At 47.9% G+C, this 20389-nt stretch overlaps 2 protein-coding genes across 16 annotated transcripts in view; one reads left to right on the forward strand and one right to left on the reverse strand.

Moving 5' to 3' along the window:
- TPX2 (TPX2 microtubule nucleation factor) overlaps positions 1-16637 on the reverse strand; it is a 38044-nt gene extending 21407 nt beyond the window's left edge. For 4 of the 11 annotated variants that reach the window (XM_043496008.1, XM_043496007.1, XM_043496006.1 and 1 more), the window contains exons 1-2: positions 16497-16637; positions 15105-15218 (exon numbers count right to left, since the gene is read on the reverse strand). In XM_043496008.1, the coding sequence (XP_043351943.1) occupies positions 15105-15200 (96 nt within the window). In that variant the 5' untranslated portion in view covers positions 15201-15218; positions 16497-16637. Of the gene's footprint in view, positions 1-13827; positions 14075-15104; positions 15223-16496 lie in introns of those variants that run through there. The other 7 variants (XM_043496010.1, XM_043496011.1, XM_038369129.2 and 4 more) reach the window with 7 other exon arrangements.
- The window catches only part of BCL2L1 (BCL2 like 1), a 34146-nt gene continuing 27842 nt past the window's right edge, over positions 14086-20389 (forward strand). Inside the window, exons 1-2 of one of the 5 annotated variants that reach the window (XM_043496014.1) lie at positions 14086-14221; positions 19000-19068. The gene's annotated coding sequence lies outside the window, so the exon portion shown is untranslated. Of the gene's footprint in view, positions 14222-16651; positions 16795-18928; positions 19069-20133; positions 20253-20389 lie in introns of those variants that run through there. The other 4 variants (XM_038369137.2, XM_038369136.2, XM_038369135.1 and 1 more) reach the window with 4 other exon arrangements.

The raw sequence follows: 20389 nt of genomic DNA on the forward strand, positions 1-20389 counted from the left end.
AGCTGTAATGGCTAGAAGTTTATTTTGAATGGAAAGTTTAAGTTCTGCAAAAAGTGATAGCTTTGCTGTGCACCCGCCTACCCCACCAACCACACTTGGTAGGTTTCAAAGTAGCAGCCGTGTTAGTCTGTATTCGAAAAAAAGAAAAGGAGTACTTGTGGCACCTTAGAGACTAACAAATTTATTTGAGCATAAGCTTTCGTGAGCGACAGCTCACTTCATCGGATGCATTCAGTGGAAAATACAGCGGGGACATTCTTGTCAACTGCTGGAAATAGCCCACCTTGATTATCACCACAAAAAGTTTTCTTCCTTCCCCCCACCCTCCCTACCTGCTGGTAATAGCTCATCTTAAGTGATCACTCTCACTGTAAGGAGAGTGATCACTTAAGATGAGCTATTACCAGCAGGTAGGGAGGGTGGGGGGAAGGAAGAAAACTTTTTGTGGTGATAATCAAGGTGGGCTATTTCCAGCAGTTGACAAGAATGTCCCCGCTGTATTTTCCACTGAATGCATCCGATGAAGTGAGCTGTCGCTCACGAAAGCTTATGCTCAAATAAATTTGTTAGTCTCCAAGGTGCCACAAGTACTCCTTTTCTTTTCACACTTGGTAGGGAGATCTTCCCATTCATTGCTGGCAAACACATTTTTCAAGTTGTGTTCCTTAGTCTGATCAAGAGAAACCTTCTATGCTTTAGTGTAGCCTTCATAAGCAACTTGGGAGTTCTACTATCATCTTATTATATTAAGCATCTCCATAAAAAAGGACTCTCAGCAACATTAGTCACTCAGTACAACCATGCCTTTGTACAATGAATGTTTAATTGCAATACTACAGAAACAGATAAGTGTACTAAGCAACAATGCTGCAATGTCTCTTTATTTAAGCATACATACAGGATGGCAATGTAAACCCATGGAGAATGTCACATCACTGCCCTCACAAGTTTGTCCATGTATGCAGAATGCCAACAGCAGACCTTATGGTTAGTCAAAGAAGCACTGACAGACAGAAAAAGTAGTCCCAACTTTAATTACAATAAAAGTTGGAGACATGATACAACACTTCACGTTTAAGTGCCAATATTAGGACATGTCTACACTGGCAGAGTTAACAGTGCTGGGAGTTATAGTGCCGCTCAGAGAGCGTTGAAGGGAAACCGCTGTTGTGTGTTCACACTGTCAGCTGCCTGAGCAACAGCGTGTTCACACTTATGGCACTTGCAGTGATATTCAGAGCGGGCTGCAGGAATGTATCCTGAACTGTTGACCAGTATGCTGCTCACTCTGACCAACACATCATGAATGGCAGTGGAGTTATTCCTTAAACTACAAAAGCAAGAGGATTGTGACTTATGCATAGTAGCTAAGACATGAGATTGCTTGTGGCATTCACTGAGGTGCTGACCACATTGGAATGCTGCTGTTGGGCTCAGGAAACAAGCACTGAATGGTGGGATCACATCGTGATGCACGTCTGGGATGGCAAGCAGTGGCTGCAGAACTTTTGGATAAGGAAAACTACATTCATGACACTGTGTGATGAGCTCGCCCCAGCCCTGCGGCATAAGGGCAGGAGAATGAGAGCCGCCCTGCCATTGGAGAAGTGCGTAGCGATTGCACTGTGGAAGCTGGCTACCCCAGACTGCTATTGATCGGTCGCTAACCAGTTTGGAGTGGGAAAGTCTATTCATGTTGACGGAAGTTTGCAGGGCCATTAATCTGATCCTGCTCCGAAAGAATGTGACTCTGGGCAATATGCGCGACCTTGTATATGGCTTTGCACAAATGGGCTTCCCTAACTGCGGAGGGGAGATAAATGGGACGCATATTCCAATTCTGGCACCAGATCACCTAACCACGGAGTACATTAATCACAAGGGGTATTTCTCAATGGTTCTCTAGGTGCTTGAGGATCCCCAGGGGTGTTTCACATACATTACCACAGGCTGGTCCAGAAAGGTGCATGACGCGCACACTTCTGAAACACTGGCCTGTTCAGGAAGCTGGAAGCAGGGACTTTCTTCCCAGACCAGAGGATCACTGTAGGGGGAAGTCAAAATGCCTATTGTGATCCTAGGAGACCCCACCTACACCTTAATGCCATGGCTTATGAAGCCATACACAGGGCAACTTGACAGCAGCAAGGAGCGGTTCAACAACAGGCTGAGTAAGCGAAGAATGACTGTTGAGCGTGCTTTTGGCCATTTAAAAGCCTGCTGGCGCTGCCTCTATGGGAAGTTGGACCTGGCCAAAGACAATATTCCTATGCTTATAGCCACATGCTGTATGTTCCATAATATTTGTGAAGGGAAAGGTGAAAGCTTCACTCAGGGCTGGGCCGCAGAGGCTCAGTGCCTGGAGGCTGAGTTTGAACAGCCAGAGACTTGGGCTATTTGAGGGGCGCAGCGCAGGGCCATAAAGATCAGGGATGCCCTGAGGCAGCAATTTGAAGCTGAAAGCCACTAACATCCGTTGCTCTGCTGGGAGGGCAGTGCTTGTAATGCTAGGAGGTGATTGGTGCAGATGATGCAATATGTGGTTTAACATAATTGTATGTTGCTTTGCAGGGCTCTTTTTACTTTCAGTTAATAGAATAAAGATTGCTTTCAAACCAACACAATCCTTTTATTAAAAACAACCAGAGTAGAGAGTCAAACAAAAACAAAAACAAAACCACATCAGCAGTGAGGGGAATGGGGGAAGGGAAGGTCCCAGGAGAGGTGAGGTCCTGGGATGGTTAAAGATTTGTGTATGTCCAGGGATCACATCTAACCTTCTCCTTTGGAGTACAGTGCAACAGGTACTGTACTTCAGCAGGGCCAAACTGCAGAGGGATGGGAGTTGAGTGCAGTGAGTAGTGGGAGTCTGCAGTGCTGGACTGGGGGGTAGGGGGCGCATGGGAGAGGAATGGAATACCACGGGTATAGACTGGAGCCAGGAGGTTGATAAGAGTGTTCGCGGTGTCTGCGGGGGAGCATGGGAAAGAGTTTTGTGACAGCAGCTGCAGGGGAGGACAGGCATGGAGCTGCTCGGTTTGCAGAGATAGTATCGCCTGGAGTGTGTCTGCTTGGCGCTCCATAACCTTTAAGAGCTGCTCTGTGGCTTCATTGTGGCTTGCTGCATTCTCCTTTCGGTCCCTCTTCTCACTGTCCCACCACTCCTTCAAATTCCTGTTTCTCGGCTGTTGAGTGCATCATAACATCACACAAAGTCCTCCTTAGTTCTTCTTGGCCGCTTTCTAATTCTGTGCAGCCGTTCAGCCGCTGATAAAGAGGGAGGCTGGACTCCCAAGGTCATCTCTCTGAAGTTTAAATGCAACATTTTACAGAAGCAGTAATGTTTGCAACACACAGAACAGGGATTTAAAACACAGCCAGTACTCACACACCTGTCACTAACTGGCTCACCCCAGGCAAGCACACATGAGCCTCAAGACCCCCCAAATGGTGAGTAGCCACAGGGGCAGGGTAAATCAGTCTTCCCGGACCCTGCTGTACACTGGGCACATGGGGAGAGCCAGCACTGTAGGGTAGGCCTGATAATCATTCCTGTCCCCACACTCCACAGTGGCGTGGGAAAGTTACCATTAATGGGGCAAGAAACAAAGCAGCTCTGCCGAAAAACTTGCGGCAGCGGATTGCCCAGTATCACCACAAGAGTTTCCTAGAGATCTGAGGTAGATTTCTGTGAAGTGAGGGAGTCAACCAACAGCCTGTTCCGCCACTCAGACTAAGCATGTGGTAGGAGACAAGACTGCTTTCTGCAACCCTCCTTCCCCCAACAACTCGCTTCAGCGATTCCCCAAATCAAATCCACTTACCAGGGGCCTCCTCTCCTGTTTGCACTTCGCCAATATCAGACAGCTGAGACTGGCTAGCCTCCTCCGGGGTAGAAAAAAGCTCCTGGCTGCATGCATCTCTGACCTCAGTCATCCTGTGCCTCTGGGTCCCCCTCCAAGATTTCCTCTTCCTGGCTCGGTCCACTCTCGACTGGCATGTGAGTCACTGAAGTATACACAGTGGTCTTCGCAGTGGAGGTGGGGTCGCCACCGAGTATCATGTCCAGCTCTTTGTAGAACCAGCAACTCGTAGGCCCAGCACTGTAGCGGTGGTTTGCCTCCCATGCCTTGTGGTAGGCGTTCCGCAGCTCTTTCCCTTTGACCCTGCATTGCAATGTGTCCCAGTCATGGCCCCTTTCTGTCATGCATCGTGAAGTCTATCTGTAGGTATCATAATTCCTACAGCTGGAGCGCAGTTGGGACTGGACAGACTCTCCCCAAATGCTGATGAGGTCCACCAGCTCGGCATTGCTCCATGCAGGGGATCGCCTAGTACGTGGAGCTGGCATGGCCACCTGGAAAGATGTGCTGAGATCACTGCATGCATCACTGAGCAAACAGGAAGGGGACTTTCAAAATTCCAAAGGAATTTATGGGTGGTGATGACAGTTGCTCACCTGAGGGCAGGGCAGTAGAGTTCAAACAGATGACCAGAGAGGCAAGAACAGGCATTTGGGACACCTTCCGGAGGCCAATTGCAGTGCTGTAATCGACCACGGTGTCTACACTGGCACCGCAGCACTGTAGCCCTAGTGCAGAAAGCTGTACACCTCTCGTTGGGGGTGGTTTTTTGTAGCGCTGCAACTACGCAGTTTCTGTGCAGTAAATGGCTTGGTAGTGTGTATACCTCGCAAGTTACAGCGCAGAAAGCTGCTTTACTGCACAGAAAGTTGCCAGTGTAGACAGGGTCTTAGAGACTCTCAGATACAAGAGTAATCCAAGAATGATGTTACAATTACTTACATTGCAACCATTTAACATTTTGCACACAAGATATTTGGTCCTTTCATCAGAGCTCATAATGAGTAATGCAAACGTTAAGACAATATGTATGCTGCAAGAGAAATATTTTGGCGGGGAGAGGGGGGGCAGCAGCGGCGCCATAAATGAACTGCAAACGGCTGCATAAATGAACACAACCACTTTGGAGGCAGGCAATATTCTTGATCACCAGAAGCTGAACAGAATAGTTCACTGCTTAAACAAGCCAGGCATGGTTCAGTCCAGAGCAGTTTATATATGCCTAAAAAAGGTTGGCTCTCTTCAGCAGAAAGGTTTGTCTGGGTATAAATCAGAGTACTATTAGCAGGTGCCATTGTAATTTACAACTCATGGACCCTCCCTTCCAAAATTTGCTGCATACTTGAGAAACCTCCAGTCCCCCTAACATAGAAGTGCTGTAGCTAGGGAGAAAGTTGTCATTAGAGAAGAGTCATCTACATGATTGTGGAAATGTCATGGCAAGAGCTTAAAAAACTGATAAGAGGCAAGCAGAAAAGAAAGCCATGGCCAAAACCAACTGTAACTGAGCTCAAGACATGGCTGGAATTGAATGCCTTCCTGCCCCTCTTAATCAGGATTGGGTTTCTGTCAACACTACTAACTTTTTTTTTTTTTTTAAATCAAGTGCGTCATCTGCATTCTTCCCCCTCCCCCTCCAAACAAGCCAATCTGCCAAACTGGAGCACCAGGCATCAAATTTCACAAATATTTGTACCCACTGCAAGATTCCAGTGCCAGACTGCTGTAAAGTTAACAGCTCACTGTGAAGACAAGTTACTTCTGTTCTTAGTGTGAGAAATCTAGAGAATGTTGCCTGATAATGGGGAGGCAGTTACTGAATTAGAAGTACGCTTATGTTCTGCAAATTTATGTGGTTAAGAGGATAGTCGGACAAGCATTAATAAAGTGAGAACGTTACCTCCAGTTGTACACAGTGCATTACAGGTTTCTTAGAAAGCTAGCATGGAGCTGGCAATTAGACTCCAATGAGATGGCGATACGCCATTTCCTTATCTAAGAGTTTGCTCAGATTGACATTTATAGGTCTCTTTTCCTATTCCCCACACTCTGCATCCATTCTCCAACCAAGTCAGATTTATAGCAGAATAATAGTTTACTAGAATAGCATCTCAGAGTTGTGCACATCAGTTTGAGCTCTGGACTCTGCCATTTGAGTCTAGGCAGATTATGGAGTTTAAGATGACTTGACAACTCCTTAGAAACGGTCATTCTAGTATTTATAACCAAGATGAGTTTAGTCAGTTTGTGGCTTATATACTTGTATACTGTGCAAGGTGCTGATATGCATTTTGCAATCCCAGGTACACTGATTAACCAAAACATCTGACCAGAGGCTAGGAGTAAAGGCTGGCATCCCACCTCAATTTTTCCTGTAATACATTGTTAAATAGCAGAATAGGACAATTTCTTCTCCCATATGATCTGCACTGGGAAAGTGACCTGCTGACACCATTTTCATCAAAGGACAGTTTTTCTATGGTGCCAGGCATAGGGCACATCTACTTTGCCAAGTTCTCACTCTGGCTGTGCTCAGCTAGTTGATCAACATATGCTGCATGTGTTAAGGACAAACATGGTTAGTTACAGAACTGCACTTCATAGAGTACATAAAGGACAAGAATTTAAGTGGTCAGTTTCTGTTCAGACTAAGGGCTTTTCTATGCATGGAGTTACTCCTCAATAATTATGTGTTGACACTCTTATTCCAGAATAAGGTTGCCTCGGAGTAAGCTAAACTGGAACAAGGCACTCTTACTCTGGAAGAAGAGTACCACAATTATTCAGGAGTAACTCTTGCGCTTTAAAATTTACAACCAAATCTAATCCAAAGTAGCTTTCAAGCATAGACAAGCCCTAAAAATCAACCAGAGATGTACCCAACTTTCCAAAGAACTAATGAATTGCATATAACACGAGCATGTAGGTACAAAATTAGAAAGGCCAAGGCACAAAACAAGAAAACATTCTACAAATACATTAGGAGCAAGAGGAAGACCAAGGACAGGGTAGGCCCATTACTCAATGAGCCGGGCAAGGGGGTGGGAAGAGAGGAGAGAACAACAGAAAATGGCAGAGGTGCTTGAGGACTTCTTTGTTTTGGTTTTCACCAAGCAGCTTGATGGTGATTGGACGTCTAACATAGTGAATGCCAGTGAAAATGAGGTAGGATCAGAGGCTAAAATAGGTAAAGAACAAAGTTAAAAGTTACTTGGACAAGTTAGATGTCTTCAAGTCACCAGGGCCTGATGAAACGCATCCTAGAATACTCAAGGACCTGACTGAGGAGATATCTGAGCCATTAGCAAATATCTTTGAAAAGTCATGGAAGATGGGAGACATTCCAAAAGACTGGAAAAGGGCAAATATAGTGCCCATCTATAAAAAGGGAAATAAGGACAACCCCGGGGAACACAGAGCAGTCAGCTTAACTTCTGTACCAGGAAAGATAATGGAGCAAATAATTAAGCAATCAATAAAACTCATGGATTTTCACAAAGTTCAGTGGCCAATGGCCTCAGATATTTTTGAGCATATTTGACTACTTTAACCAGGGAAGCAAGATCTGTACTGTGGTTATCAACCTGCGGCCCAGTCAGCACACAGCTGTGGCCCATGTGACGTCCTCAGGGCCATACAGGTAGTATTGGATGTAGCCCACAAAAGGTAAACAGATTGAGAACCACTAGATTAGAGTATAAGAAACAAAATCACTGTGCTCAGTTTTCATAATAAGCAGGTACACATCTCTTCAGATTTTAGAATAGTCCAATATTGGATAGACTCAAGATTGTCTGTAAAGACAAGACTCTCTCTCTTATGGAGAGCCAGAACTGTTCTTTGTTCCAGACTTTGTAATCAGAGTGTTTTTGAATTTCAAGACTCATCAACATCAAACATGCATAGTCTACTGAGGACAACTGTGCCAACCAGAGAGACCACAAATGATGGTACAGCAGCAAGCATTGTATAGTAAATTTCCCAGATGTGGCTCAATCCTGCAAATGCATGAATCTCTGGGGCTGCCCCTGGGCAATCCCAGGTAAGGTCAGGATATGCACCTCTTTGTGCATCAATGGACAGTTTGAAAGCGGTGTGATGGAGTGTTTTTGTCCATTCTGGCAACATAGCCAAAAAGCATCCAACACTGCTTTTGAATGAGAGTGACTGAAGGAAGACCAGATATTTTTTTTAAAACTTGTGTCTTGACATGTACCTTGTGTTAGTAACTTGTTACATTGAAAGGCACTGTGATGTGACAGCAATAAATAATGGAGGTTTCAGAGTAGCAGCCGTGTTAGTCTGTAACATGCATCCGATGAAGTGAGCTGTAGCTCACGAAAGCTTATGCTCTAATAAATTTGTTAGTCTCTAAGGTGCCACAAGTACTCCTTTTCTTTTTAATAAATAATGGAATAAGCCTTAAAATCCCTACAAGATCTTATTATTCTATTTTACAGACAGGAAGACCAGGGCAAGGTAAGTAACTTGCCCGACTGAGACACTTTCTCAGTGCATGCAGTATCATAGGTCATCTGGTTACCCCGTCTCGAGCGTGAGGGAGTCTATCTTGTGGCAGCTCTTGTACAGCACTACTCTATCACTCAAACCCTCTTCTCAGGACTCTGCCAGTCCTATTTTGCTTCGCAGGTTAACATTAGATATCACCCTATACCTGAAGGGCATTCTCCCTATAGCATCCGGCCCCATCGCTGGACACTTAAAACTTACCAGTTAAGATTTTGCCAAGAGACAGTATACATTATTACTCCTGGGGAAATTCTGCAGGACTGCACACCCACAGAAAACACACCCCCACCCCCGAATGCCTGTGCTTCCCTGCAGAAAACGGCAGGAAAGAAAAGGGAAGGTGCAAGGCGGGAGAACATGACCATGTGTGCCCTTTTTGGGGGGATTGTCTACCCCAAACAGAGGTGAGGCATGGGGGGGCACATGGGGTTACTTGCTGCTAGTCCCCTGCCCATTTCTGCAAGCGCAGAACTGCTCAGCTGAAGGAGGCTGTGCCTGGACTCCCCTGACTCTGCAGCTGAACTCCGCCTCCTAGTGCCAGTCGTGCTCCCCTTCTGCATGCTAGAAACCTTCAGGTTTTCTGTGCAACAGTGAGTGCCCATGGTGGAGCTGAGTAAGGGGTTGTGGGGAAATGAGGGAAGGGAGGGCGAGGAGAATGTGGGGAGGGGGATGAAATGGGGATAGGGGAATGGGGGGGTGGGAGGAGCAGGAGCCCGGCATGTGGCATCCCCCTCAGCAGCAGCAGCTGGGGCTTCCCTGTGAAGCAGGCCAATCGAACCCTCATCTGACAATCCCTACTCTGCACACACACCCCCACACCTGGACCCAAACTCCACTGAGCTCCAACCAGCTGCACCTGGACCCCCCTAGACCTCCCTATCAATCCCCACCTCCATACACCCCCCCGCTGAGCTCCCCCACACCCAGACCCCCCCGCTGAGCCCCAACCACCTTCACCTGGATCCCCTGCTGAGTCCCACTGCCCCTGCACCCAGAAACACCCTCCAAATGAACCCCATGTGCATCCAGATATCCCAATGAGCTGCCTGCACAGATTGCCCCATGCAGAAACCTCTTACCCCACATCTGGATCCCCCCCATGCTAAGCCCTCCACACTTGGATCCTGCTGGGCTGAGCCTACCCACACACACCTGGCCAGTGGTGCTGGAACAATTTTTATAGTGGGGGTGCTGAGAGTTATCTAACCAAACTGTAAACCCTGTATATAATGGAAACCCCTTCAAGCCAGGAGTGCTGCAGCATCCACCACATCCCTAGTTTCAGCACCTGTGTGCCTGGCAGAGAGGGGCAGGGCCCAGGGTGTTTATGGGACAGACCCGGCCCTTGCACTGTGTCAGGGTTGGGTGCAGCCTCACTGCCCAGTCCCTGTACTGGTGGAGGTAGGGGCTTCAGGGTGATCTCCTTGCGGCCAGTGACCTGTGCTCCCCACTGCCATGCTGGAGCCACATTTATTGACAATTTTAAAATATTGTGCACAATTTTTTGGGGGGAAGGGGGGTGCAGAATTCCTTCAGGAGTAATATATAGAGCTAGACACTTACACCTTGAATTTCACACTTTGCTTAGTACCACAGCACTGAAGTGTACTTAACATAAGACAAGAATAAATTTAAGTGATACAGAGTAAGGATAATGGAAACTGAACTGGTTACAAACAAAACAGAAGTATAACATGGTTTCTAGAGACTAAAAAGTAACTTAGGCTAACATCCTTGCCTAAAGCAGTGTTTCTCCGTCAAACTCTTCTGCAGAGCATGCCTGTTTTCAGTCAAAACAAGCAGGAGCCATTTCTTCAAGAATCACCCCTCTCTGCCAGGTAAATGGCCAGTGTTCCTCAGTGTATCAGATCACGGGTGTTGTCTTTGCACCCCATTACAATACAGTAAGCCTCTTAAAGGCATTCCCACTGCTTGTTCTCTAGTATGTTGACACCATGTTGCTTTCTCATCCCCATGTTAATTTGTTTTTCCCCATTTACTTCACCTGCAAATGTAGCTCCCATTGTATTTGGCTCAGAATGCTTAATTTATGTACAATTAGGGCCCTACCAAATTCACAGTCCATTTTGGTCAATTTCATAGTCATAGAATTTAAAAAATCCTAAATTTAATTATTTCAGATATTTAAATCTGAATTTTCATGGTGTTGTAACTGTAGTGTTCCTGACCCCAAAAAGGGGTAATGGAGGGGATTGCAAGGTTATTGTGTGTGTGTGTGTGGGGGGGGGGTATCATGCTATTGCCAGCCTTACTTCTGTGTTGCTGCTGGCGGCAGCGGCACTGCCTTCAGAGCTGGGTGGCCAGAGAGCAGCAGCTGCTGGCCAAGAGCCTAGCTCTTAAGGCAGCACCACCGCCAACGGCAGTGCAGAAGTAAGGATGGCATGGTATTGTATTGCTGCCTCTACTTTAGTGCTTCTGCCTTCAGAGCTGGGCCCTTGGCCAGCAGCCGCCACTCTCTGGCTACGCATACTTCTGCGCTGCTGCTGGCAGTGCTACCTTCAGAGCTGGATGCCTGGCCAGCAGCCGCTGTTTTTCAGCCACCCAGCTCTGAATACAGCGCAGAAGTAAGGGTGGCAATACCACAACCCCCTACAATAACCTTGAAACCCCCACCCAGCCTCCTTTTGGGTCAGGACCCCCAGTTTGAGAAACGCTGGCCTCCCCTGTGACATCTGTCTAGTGTAGGGTAAAAGTACACAAAAGACCAGATTTCATGGTCTGTGACATGTTTTTCATAGTCATGAATTTTGTAGGGCCCTACCGTATGAGAGATAACTACCCTTCCCTCTGGTATGTAAGAAACTAGTTTCTTCCTTTGAATGGTTACAGACTTTAAAGCATAATATAATAGGTATACATCATTCCTCAGTGTTAATACATACACATAACAATGATACTAATGATCAGTGCATTACTAGTTTTTACTGATAGTCACAACATTCTTTACATATAAATAATAGTACAGCAATGCGTTAGGTGTAGTGAGTTTGGCAGGCCCCATAGAAGTTGCTGACACTACAGTGAACCCTTTGCCAATTGGCACTGAGGGGTTCAATGCCATCCAGGAATTCTGTGGCAGAGCTGCTACTGCAGTTCCACTCAACCAGCGGTTCTCAAACTTATTTTTCCCTGCAGACCACTTAAGAATTGCTGAGGGTCTTGGGGGACCGCTTAATGATCTTTCCAAATGTTTGTACCAGTGTAAAGCACTCTGGATAAAAGTGCTATATAAAAAAAACCATAATAAATTTTTTTTGTTCTACAAGTAAAAGCACATAACTCATTTTTAATATCAGTAGTCTTACCTTTCTAATGCAATGGATGTGCCCTCTTCCCCCGCTGCAGCAGCCCCTGAGGTGGGACTGGGAATAAGAGGTTGTCTCTCCCTGTCTCCCTCACCGCAGCAGCCACAGAGCTGAGGCTGGGAAGGAGGGCCATCTTTCCCCAGCAGCCGCAGCCCTGGAGCTGGGGAAGGTCGCCTCTTTCTCTGGCCGCCGCAGCCCTGCATGTCCTAAATTCTCCCAACCCCCTCTTCTCACCCCACTGCCCCCTCCCACCTATCCCCTATTCTCCCAACATCCCCGCAAGGCCACCTCCTCACATGACACGTGCATCTTCTCCAGGGTCCAGGCACCTAATGAATGGAGCCACACCTGCGTGGCTCCACTAATTAGGTGGATGGCCCTTTAATCTCTTGTGTGTGGCTGCCCAGGCGCGTGCATCTTAGAGGGAACTATCCATGGACTACCTGAATGGAGAGTGGCCCTCAGACCACAGTTTGAGAACCTCTGCATTAGACCTTCCTTTATGAGTTCCAGCCAAAAGAGAATGCCAAGTGCTCTATGATCACTAATTAAACACTATTTCAGAGTTTTGTGGTATCCCAAGAACAATACTGTGTTGACATCAGCATTGATGTCCAGAAGTCTAGCCATCAAGACTAGCTAGAAAACACCAAATATTACACCTAGAAGATTTCTATTAGTGAGTTATAAATAGCTTCTGATACCACACAAGCCCCTAGGTCCCCATGCCATTTCCCCCGCCTTAAAATACACATTCCTATTTTCAAAATTCTTTCCCCTCTTGTGTGAAAGCCATAATACATGTGCATGACAGCATTCTGCAAAGTAAGGCTGGAAAAGAAGAAATATTCCCTTAGTCTTAGGTTTTGCTTGTAAACCACATTTTTGTCTAAAATCTTTGGTTTAAGTTACCCTTCTAAAGGAGGGTAAGAATACTATAATCCAACTCATGAGTAGATCTGGTTGAAGACATTTTTCCAATGGAAAAACATCAATTTGTTGAAATAGAAATATTCCATTCTACAGGAATGTGTTGATTTTGACAAAATTATTTCTAAAATGACTTTTGAAATTCTCTTTTTAAATGTGCCTATGTTGTAACAACAAAAATTATACAATAGCACAACAACAAAAATGGAAAAAGTGTTTGTTCTTAATAGCTAAAGGAATCTAGCTGTCTGATGCCAAATTTGACATTTCAGTTACTTTGGGTTAAAGAGTCTATTGGAGAACGGGCTAGAGCAAGAAGTTCCAATGTTAAGTGTTTGTATGTATATGTTTTGTTTGCAATGGCACCCGAGTGCCACAGAATATCCAAGAAGAAAGTCTGGGATATGCACCTTAATACACTTAAAACTGCCTTCACCAAACAGGGATATTCCACCAAAGTAGTAGATAGCGTCATAAAACGGGCTACCATGATTCCCTGAAAGAACCTGTTTCAATACAGCAAAAACCCACTGATCACAAAACCCCTGCTTGTCAGCTACCACGCCACACTGAAACCCATACAGCATATCAAATAACGACAGGGCATTCAGGCAGTGCTCCCCATCAAGACAGACATCTCTCCCAAAACCCTCGTTCTGGCCTTCAGAGAACCCCACCCCCAAACCTCCCCAGAAACCAGCGCCCCACAGACCAGATGCAAAACCTGCAGCCACAGCTCCACCCCTCTGACTATTAACCCCCAACACACGACCCCCATTTCGATGTGGTCAAAACTTCGGCAAACGTGCCAGCTGAGACGGGCCTGGACCCCCCCGCCCCTCCTAGCAGCAGGCACCGAGCTGAGGGCCAGGCACGAACCCCGAGGAGCTGGTGCTCGCCCCCCGCCCCAGGCACAAGCCTGCGCTCCCCAGGAGAGGGGCCGGCTACAACCGGGCAGCGGGGCCCCCAAGACAGACCCCCCCAGGGACCCGCTAACGCCGCCCCGCCCCGCCCCGCCCCGCCCCACAGGCGGAGACCCCCGCCGGGGAAGGAGCCCGCCGCGGCGGAGGCGGCCTATGGCCTCATCCTCCCTGCAGCCCGCGACGGGCGGGAGGAACTCGAGCCCTCGAGGGGCGAAGGGGCCCCGTTGCTCAGGAGCCAGCCGGGCCGAAACCCACCTACCACCGCTACCGCCAATCCCAGCCTCGCTCTGCTCGACTGTCTCCACCACACCGCTTAGCGCCGCCGTTAACGAGTTTGAACAACGGTCCCTAGTCCAAACTCACCAATCACCGCGGGCTATCGTCCGCATCGACCGTGCAGATTGGACAAGCCGCGGGAAGGGGCGGGAAGAAGCCGAGTACCCGGATGAAAACAAGCCCGCCCCGCTCTCCCATGACGCCAACTGCCATCACGGAGACTTCTGGGACATGTAGTCTCTAGACTGAGGGTGGTTTGCACGGCAGCCGAGCGGGGAAACCACATCTCCCAGAAGGCACCAGGAGCCGGAGTGCGTGACCAATCCGAGAAGGAACTTTCAACGGTGGGGATGAAGTGACCAATCAGCTTTCAGTACGTCTGGCGCTGTTTGACTACGTTCCAGGGGGCGGGGCAATTGGTGGCCGGAATACTCCATTGTGAAGCCGAGCGGTAACTATGGCGGTAGGGCAGGTAGACTAGAGGTGACACTGGCACGTGGGCTATCCCCATACCAAAACCTTCCCCCAACTCAGTGGGGTGCCATGTCTCCCTTCGCCTACAGCCCCTATTGCCTCCCACTCAGCGGGTCGAGCCACGTGATCTCCCCCAGCCTAGGGCCTTATGAAGGCTCAGACAGGGAACAGAGAGGAAGTTCCTAAGAAAAGGGCTTCCTAGGGGAGCAGGTGAGAGAATTCACTAGGAAAGAAAACGGGGGAAGAGTACTCCTAGCAGGAAGAGGATCTGGAAGGAAAGACCTGTAAATACCAAGCCCTAACAAAACCTAGTGCCAGCAAGAGGATTTCACCAGGTAGTAGTGGGAACTCCAGCTCGCAAAGGAATTATATGCTGTTCTGGAGAAGGGTTGCCTTGGCTTGAACTCTGCAGGAACCTTGAAGCCAGATGAGAAATCCTTTCGTACTTGATCACAAGAGGCACTGACTCCAGTAGGGTCCTGGGTCAAGAGGCCTCAGTGGTAAGGAGCCTGTATGGAGGAGGTGGATGGACTAAAACTAACTCAGTCCTCTTTGGGTGGAGGTTTACATGCGTAACACATTCTGCCGTTGGATTAAATAAACTACACACCTGAAGGGGTACAGGGCAATATATATAAGCCTCTTGGGACTTTAGTGAAAGTACACTATGGGACAGTAAGGCTGAGATGCAACTGCATTTCTGCACAGGATCGGCATGGAACACTCCTCGGGTGACTGCCTACCATTACAGGGGCCAGTCTGAACATATGTAAGGAACTCACCCAGGAATAACGACTACTGCAAACCTCCCCATCTTTTGCAGCAACTCCAGGCAAGGGTGCTGGAACAATTTGTATAGTTGGATTGCTGAGAGCCATTGATCCAAACTATAAGCCCTGTATATGATGGAAACAAACTTGAAACCAGGGAGTTTGGCAGCACCCTAGTTCCAGCACCTATGACTCCAGGGTGCCAGCCCCCCCTCTTGGCCACATTGAGGATTAAACTGGAGATCTCCAGAGCTGAAAAGATCAGCTGTTACAGCTTGAGCTACTGTAGCTGGGGACTGTAACAACTCATATCTGCTGTAGACAGATACAGAGGGGAACTTGAAACACACATAGTCATCACTGGATTACACCATGCACACTTTGACTTACCTGAGCTAACAAATGCAGAGTAGTACGTATGCAATTAAAAAACCCCAGCAAGACATGAGATATAATTCTTCTACTCTATTCCATACTGATAAGGCCTCAGCTGGAGTATCATGTTGAGTTTTGGGTACCACATTTCAGGAAAGATGTAGACAAATTGGAGAAAGTCCAAAGAAGACTTGATTAAAAGTGTAGAAAATATGACCTATGAGGAAAGATTGAAAACATTGGATTTGTTTAGTCTGAAAAAAAGAAGACAGAGGGGGACATAAGTTTTCAAGTACATAAAAAGTTGTTATAAGGAGGAGAGTGAAAAATTGTTCTCAACTTATGAGATGGTTGAGAGGCAATGGTCTTAAATTGCAGCAAGGGTGGTTTAGGTTGGACATTAGGACAAATTGCCTATGGGGAGGCTGTGGAATCTCCAGCAGTGCAGGTTTTTAAGAACAGGTTAGACACCTTAGGGATGGTCTCAGTCCTGCTGTGAGCCCAGGAGCTGGGACTAGATGACCTAATGAGGTCCCTTCCGGGCCTCCCCTCCTGATTCTATGAAAACGCTCCATTGCACCCCCCCACTTCTTTCTGCCTGGGAAGGGAAAGAGCTGGGACAAACTTTACATGTGGGGTGACCAGTTGTCCTGATTTTATAGGGACAGTCCTGTTAGTTGGGGCTTTGTCCTATATACGAGTCTAGTACACCCCACCCCCCTCCTGATGTTTCACACTTGCTGTCTGCTGGCCCTGCATAAGTGACTGATGCAGCCCTGGGGCTTTCCCGCTGGGAGCCCCGGGCCTGGGAGTGGAGGCCCCGTAGGCTGCGGGCGGGTCTGGCCCATGCAGGACACCCAAGCCACAGGGCCCCGCCCGCCAGCCGCACAGTGACATCACGGGACGCTCACGGCACGGAGCGAGCCGCGCAACGCGGTCCCTTTAAAGAGCCACTTCCCCAGGGCGGGCACGCGGGGTCGCCAGAGCCTGCGCTCTGACACAGCCGCCCGCGGGGTTGCGCGTGCTCACCACGCCTGCGTGCGCGCGCAGCCGCACGCTCAGCGCAACATATCGCGCATGGGTATTAACGCCCAGGCCGGGCCGGAAGTTCTCGCCCGCAGCGACAGACCCGTTCGTGCATGCGCACTCCCCTCCCAGCCCCGCCCCGCCCCGCCCGGGCCAGACAAGGTGGCCGTTGCGGGAGGGGCAGGGCAGGAGGCTGCTGGAGCGGCTCCGGCCCCGCGGGCTCCCAGCGATCTCTGCCCCGGCGTCTTCCTCCGCGGGGGGGGCGGGGAGCAGGGGGTTGGGCTCTTCGCCGGCCTCCGAGGTGAGAGCGGAGGGGGGGGGGCAGGCGAGGCGTGAGTGACAACCGAGTGCTGCCAATGGGAGGATGCCTGTTGGTCCCGCCCCTGACCCCAGGGGCGGGGCCATGGGAAGAGGTGGGGGAGGGGAAAGGAAGGGGGCGTGGCTCCCTGTCTCCATCGCCACAGGGTGTCTTTTTGTTCCCCTCCCAGTGTCTCTCCCTTGGGCTAGGGCGGATCTCGGGTCCTGGGTTCCAGATATTCTCTCATTCATCCCCTAAACCTCTGCACGTGCGTGTCCTTTCCCCCCATCCCTCCCGGGCCGGGGAACTGGAAGGCCGAACTCTTCAGTGACTTTGCCAAGGCCAAGAGAGTAGGTGTATGGAAGGCAGGAGTCCTGTGCTTAGACCATCCTGCTACTCTTGGCTCAGAAATCACACTGGCTGCTCAGCAAAGAAGCCAATTCCTCTGCGGGCAACCAGCTAAGAGGGAGTTTCTGGTAGCATAGAGCCAGCAGCAGCAACTAATTGGAACCTCTCCCACAGTCATGAAAAAAGAGGGTCCCACAGGAGTGGTTTGCCAGGGTCCCAACAGTCTGCCCTGGATGCTTGTAGGAGACTGTGAATGAGCTATGATCACTATGACCAACTTCCAGCTCTCGGCATCAGTGAGTTACATCTGTAGGGTTTTCTTCACAATCAAGGGTGCTGGAACTTTAGCCTCCCTCCCTCCTCCAAAAAGTAACAAAGGCTTAGACAAAAAATGTTGCTGATTTACATGCAAGACCTATCACGAGTTGGTGGTATAGTACTGAGTGAGCTTCATTAATCCCAACAGATCCTGCAACAATTAACCATGCTCACTCTCCTTTTCAACATATATGTGGGACCCATTGAAAAGTTTATGAAATGCCGTGTGTTCTAATTCTGCACCCTCTGTTGATGGCCTCCAAACAACAAAGAAGTATGATCTCTTGGGTTCTCCTAGGTATACAGATTGCAATACTGGCAAGAAAGACCACCTTGCTAGGAGATTGCAGCTGTTTCTTTTGGATGAGTACTTAATCACTGTAATCAACTCTCTCCTAGCTTTTCCGTTAACTACTGTAACTCCACCTGGGTCTGAAGATGAAGGGTACATAGAAATTCTAAATTGTGTAGCATGCAGCAGACTTTCTTTAAAGAAAGAATCTGCTAAGAGCTCACCACTTGGGGACTTAAAAGAGACCAGGGACTCCCAGTTCATTCTAAAATATAAGAACAACCATTGTGGGCAAAACCAATAGTCCATCTAGCCCAATAGTCTGTCTTCTCACAGTGGCCACTGCCAGATTCTTCAGAAGAAATTAACTGAGCAGGGAAATTAACAAGCAGTCCATTTCCTGTCATCCAGTCCCAGCTTCCAGCAGTCAGAGGTTTTGTGATACCTTGACCACCTTGGCTAATAGCCATTGGTGGACTTATTCTCCAGGAATTTATCTAAATTATTTTTTGAACCCAACTAATAATTCAGACAGGTGAATAGCAATCTTTTCTTTAAAGGAACGGTACAGACTAGATTTTTATTATCTTTGAGATCACCTTGACATCTATGACCCTGTGAAACAAATGGTGCTCCAAGCCAAGGGAATGCTCTGGCTGACAGAGTCCAGATGAAACTTGCAAGAGCAAAGCCTTCTCAACAACTGGAGCTCCTCAGCAGAGGATATAAGAACTAGCCCAAACCTGTTTGCTTTCAAAGGATGGTTTTAAAGCTTCCAGTGCTGATAAAAGCAGGAGAATGAATTTAAAACAAAATAACAATAAAAACCTAGGACCTCTCTGTAAGGTGTCTGAGCAAAGTATCGGAGTAGCAGCCTAGTTAGTCTATATCCGCAAAAAGAAAAGGAATAATTGTGGCACCTTAGACACTAACAAATAAATTTATTAGTCTCTAAGGTGCCACAAGTACTCCTTTTCTTTTTGAGCAAAGTATATTTGGCATCTAGATGCTGTGTTGAGGGGCTTACTACAAATGTCTGAGAGAGAGGGCAGCAGCAGGAGGGGACCTTTGCTATGTACAGAGTTCCAAAGATCTGGGGGCTGGAAAGGGGGTGGGGCAAGGGAAGGGTTAGAAGACTAGTAGGGGAGGGACATGAGGGATGGGGAGCAGGGCAGCTCAATGCATCTTATGGGAGGGTCAGGGAGCAGCCTACTGCGTGCTGAGTCAGTGGCTGTCTTTCTCCTCTACAGCTGGTCCGACAGGGGCAGTGAACTGAGATTTCCTAGGCCAGAGCTTTCTTCCAGCAGCTACTCTAGAGGGTGAGTAAAAACATGCGTGCATGTTCTCTCTCCAACCCGTATTCTGATGGGGAGCCTATGTATCTTCTCTATTGTTACAGATCCTTGAGCAAAGGAGAGGTTTAGGTGAGGCCACTCTATGCTGCTTCCCCTTGTAGGACCTAGGGCAGGGTAGAAATGAGGCAGAGAGAAGCTGCTCCTAGTAAAATCATAGAACTGAATAAAATGCTTTTAATAAAGAGTATTGAGATTAAAGTAACTTCAGTCAGTGACTGGACCAACTGGTGATTTCTCTGTGGAACAATAAGATTTCTTAATACAATTGGTTACAGAAAGCGCTGAATATTTAGAATAACAGAAAACGGTGGCCCCCTTTCCCCTATACATGGTGACTGTGTATTTGTGATGGTAAAACATTGAAAAAGAATGTTTCTATAGGGTTATTTTTGTCCTTGTATTACTCTAGGGTTCTCTGGTAATATTTCAGGGTTTCCCTCAAAATTCAAGGGTGCAAAGTCTTTCTCACTTTTATATGTGATTGTATGCATTCCTTTTCCCTGGAAACCTCCCTCTGCAATGATTAACTACATCAGAAGTAATACAGCATAGATTTAATGTGCTTCTAGCCTTTACTTGCTTTTCATGGGCACTCTGAAACTATTATGTGACTTCCTCTCCTAACTTTTTCTAACGAAGTAGGGTTGAGGGTGTGAACTTATAACTGGGATTCCAGTAAAACACATAAGGGGTCTGTTTTAGGATTTCCCCAAGGTTGTAGTGGCACTCAAATCCAGCAAAGAGGAACTGTGCACCTTCAATACACCTGGAAGCTGGTGAAACTCAACCCAGGGCTAATCCTCTCTGGAATGGAAAAAGGAAAATGATGCTGTAAAGCTTTAAACAAGTCCCTGTGCAAGCTGGCAGCTGCTATTGTTCTAGACTGAGCCTCTCTATTTGTTGGAAAATGTTACTTGACAGGAGTGAGAGAGGGCTGCATTGTTCTTTTAGTGCAGAAGCAAATATTTCAAGGGACCTCACCCAGTAGTACTGGTCCCTTTAAAAAAAAAAAAAATCAGGAAGAGCTTTGATCTTCTCTGGGAGGCGGGGAGGAAGGGGGCGTGAGGGAGGGAGGGTTCTTTGCCTTACTGCAGCAGAGCAGAGCTGTATGCACCACTCAATCAAGGTAATGGAGGAACAGGCAGAGGGTGAGCTCTTGGGGCTCCAAAGCCTCTTTCTTTGCTTTCCAATGTCGAACCTGCAGTGTTGCATGATCACTTCAGCAAGAGCTGCTTTTTCTTCTGAGGCTTAGATTGAGACTAATCAGCAGTGGCTGGCTGGGCAC

Source organism: Dermochelys coriacea, chromosome 13, assembly GCF_009764565.3.
Source record: "Dermochelys coriacea isolate rDerCor1 chromosome 13, rDerCor1.pri.v4, whole genome shotgun sequence".
Lineage (NCBI taxonomy): Eukaryota > Metazoa > Chordata > Testudines > Dermochelyidae > Dermochelys > Dermochelys coriacea.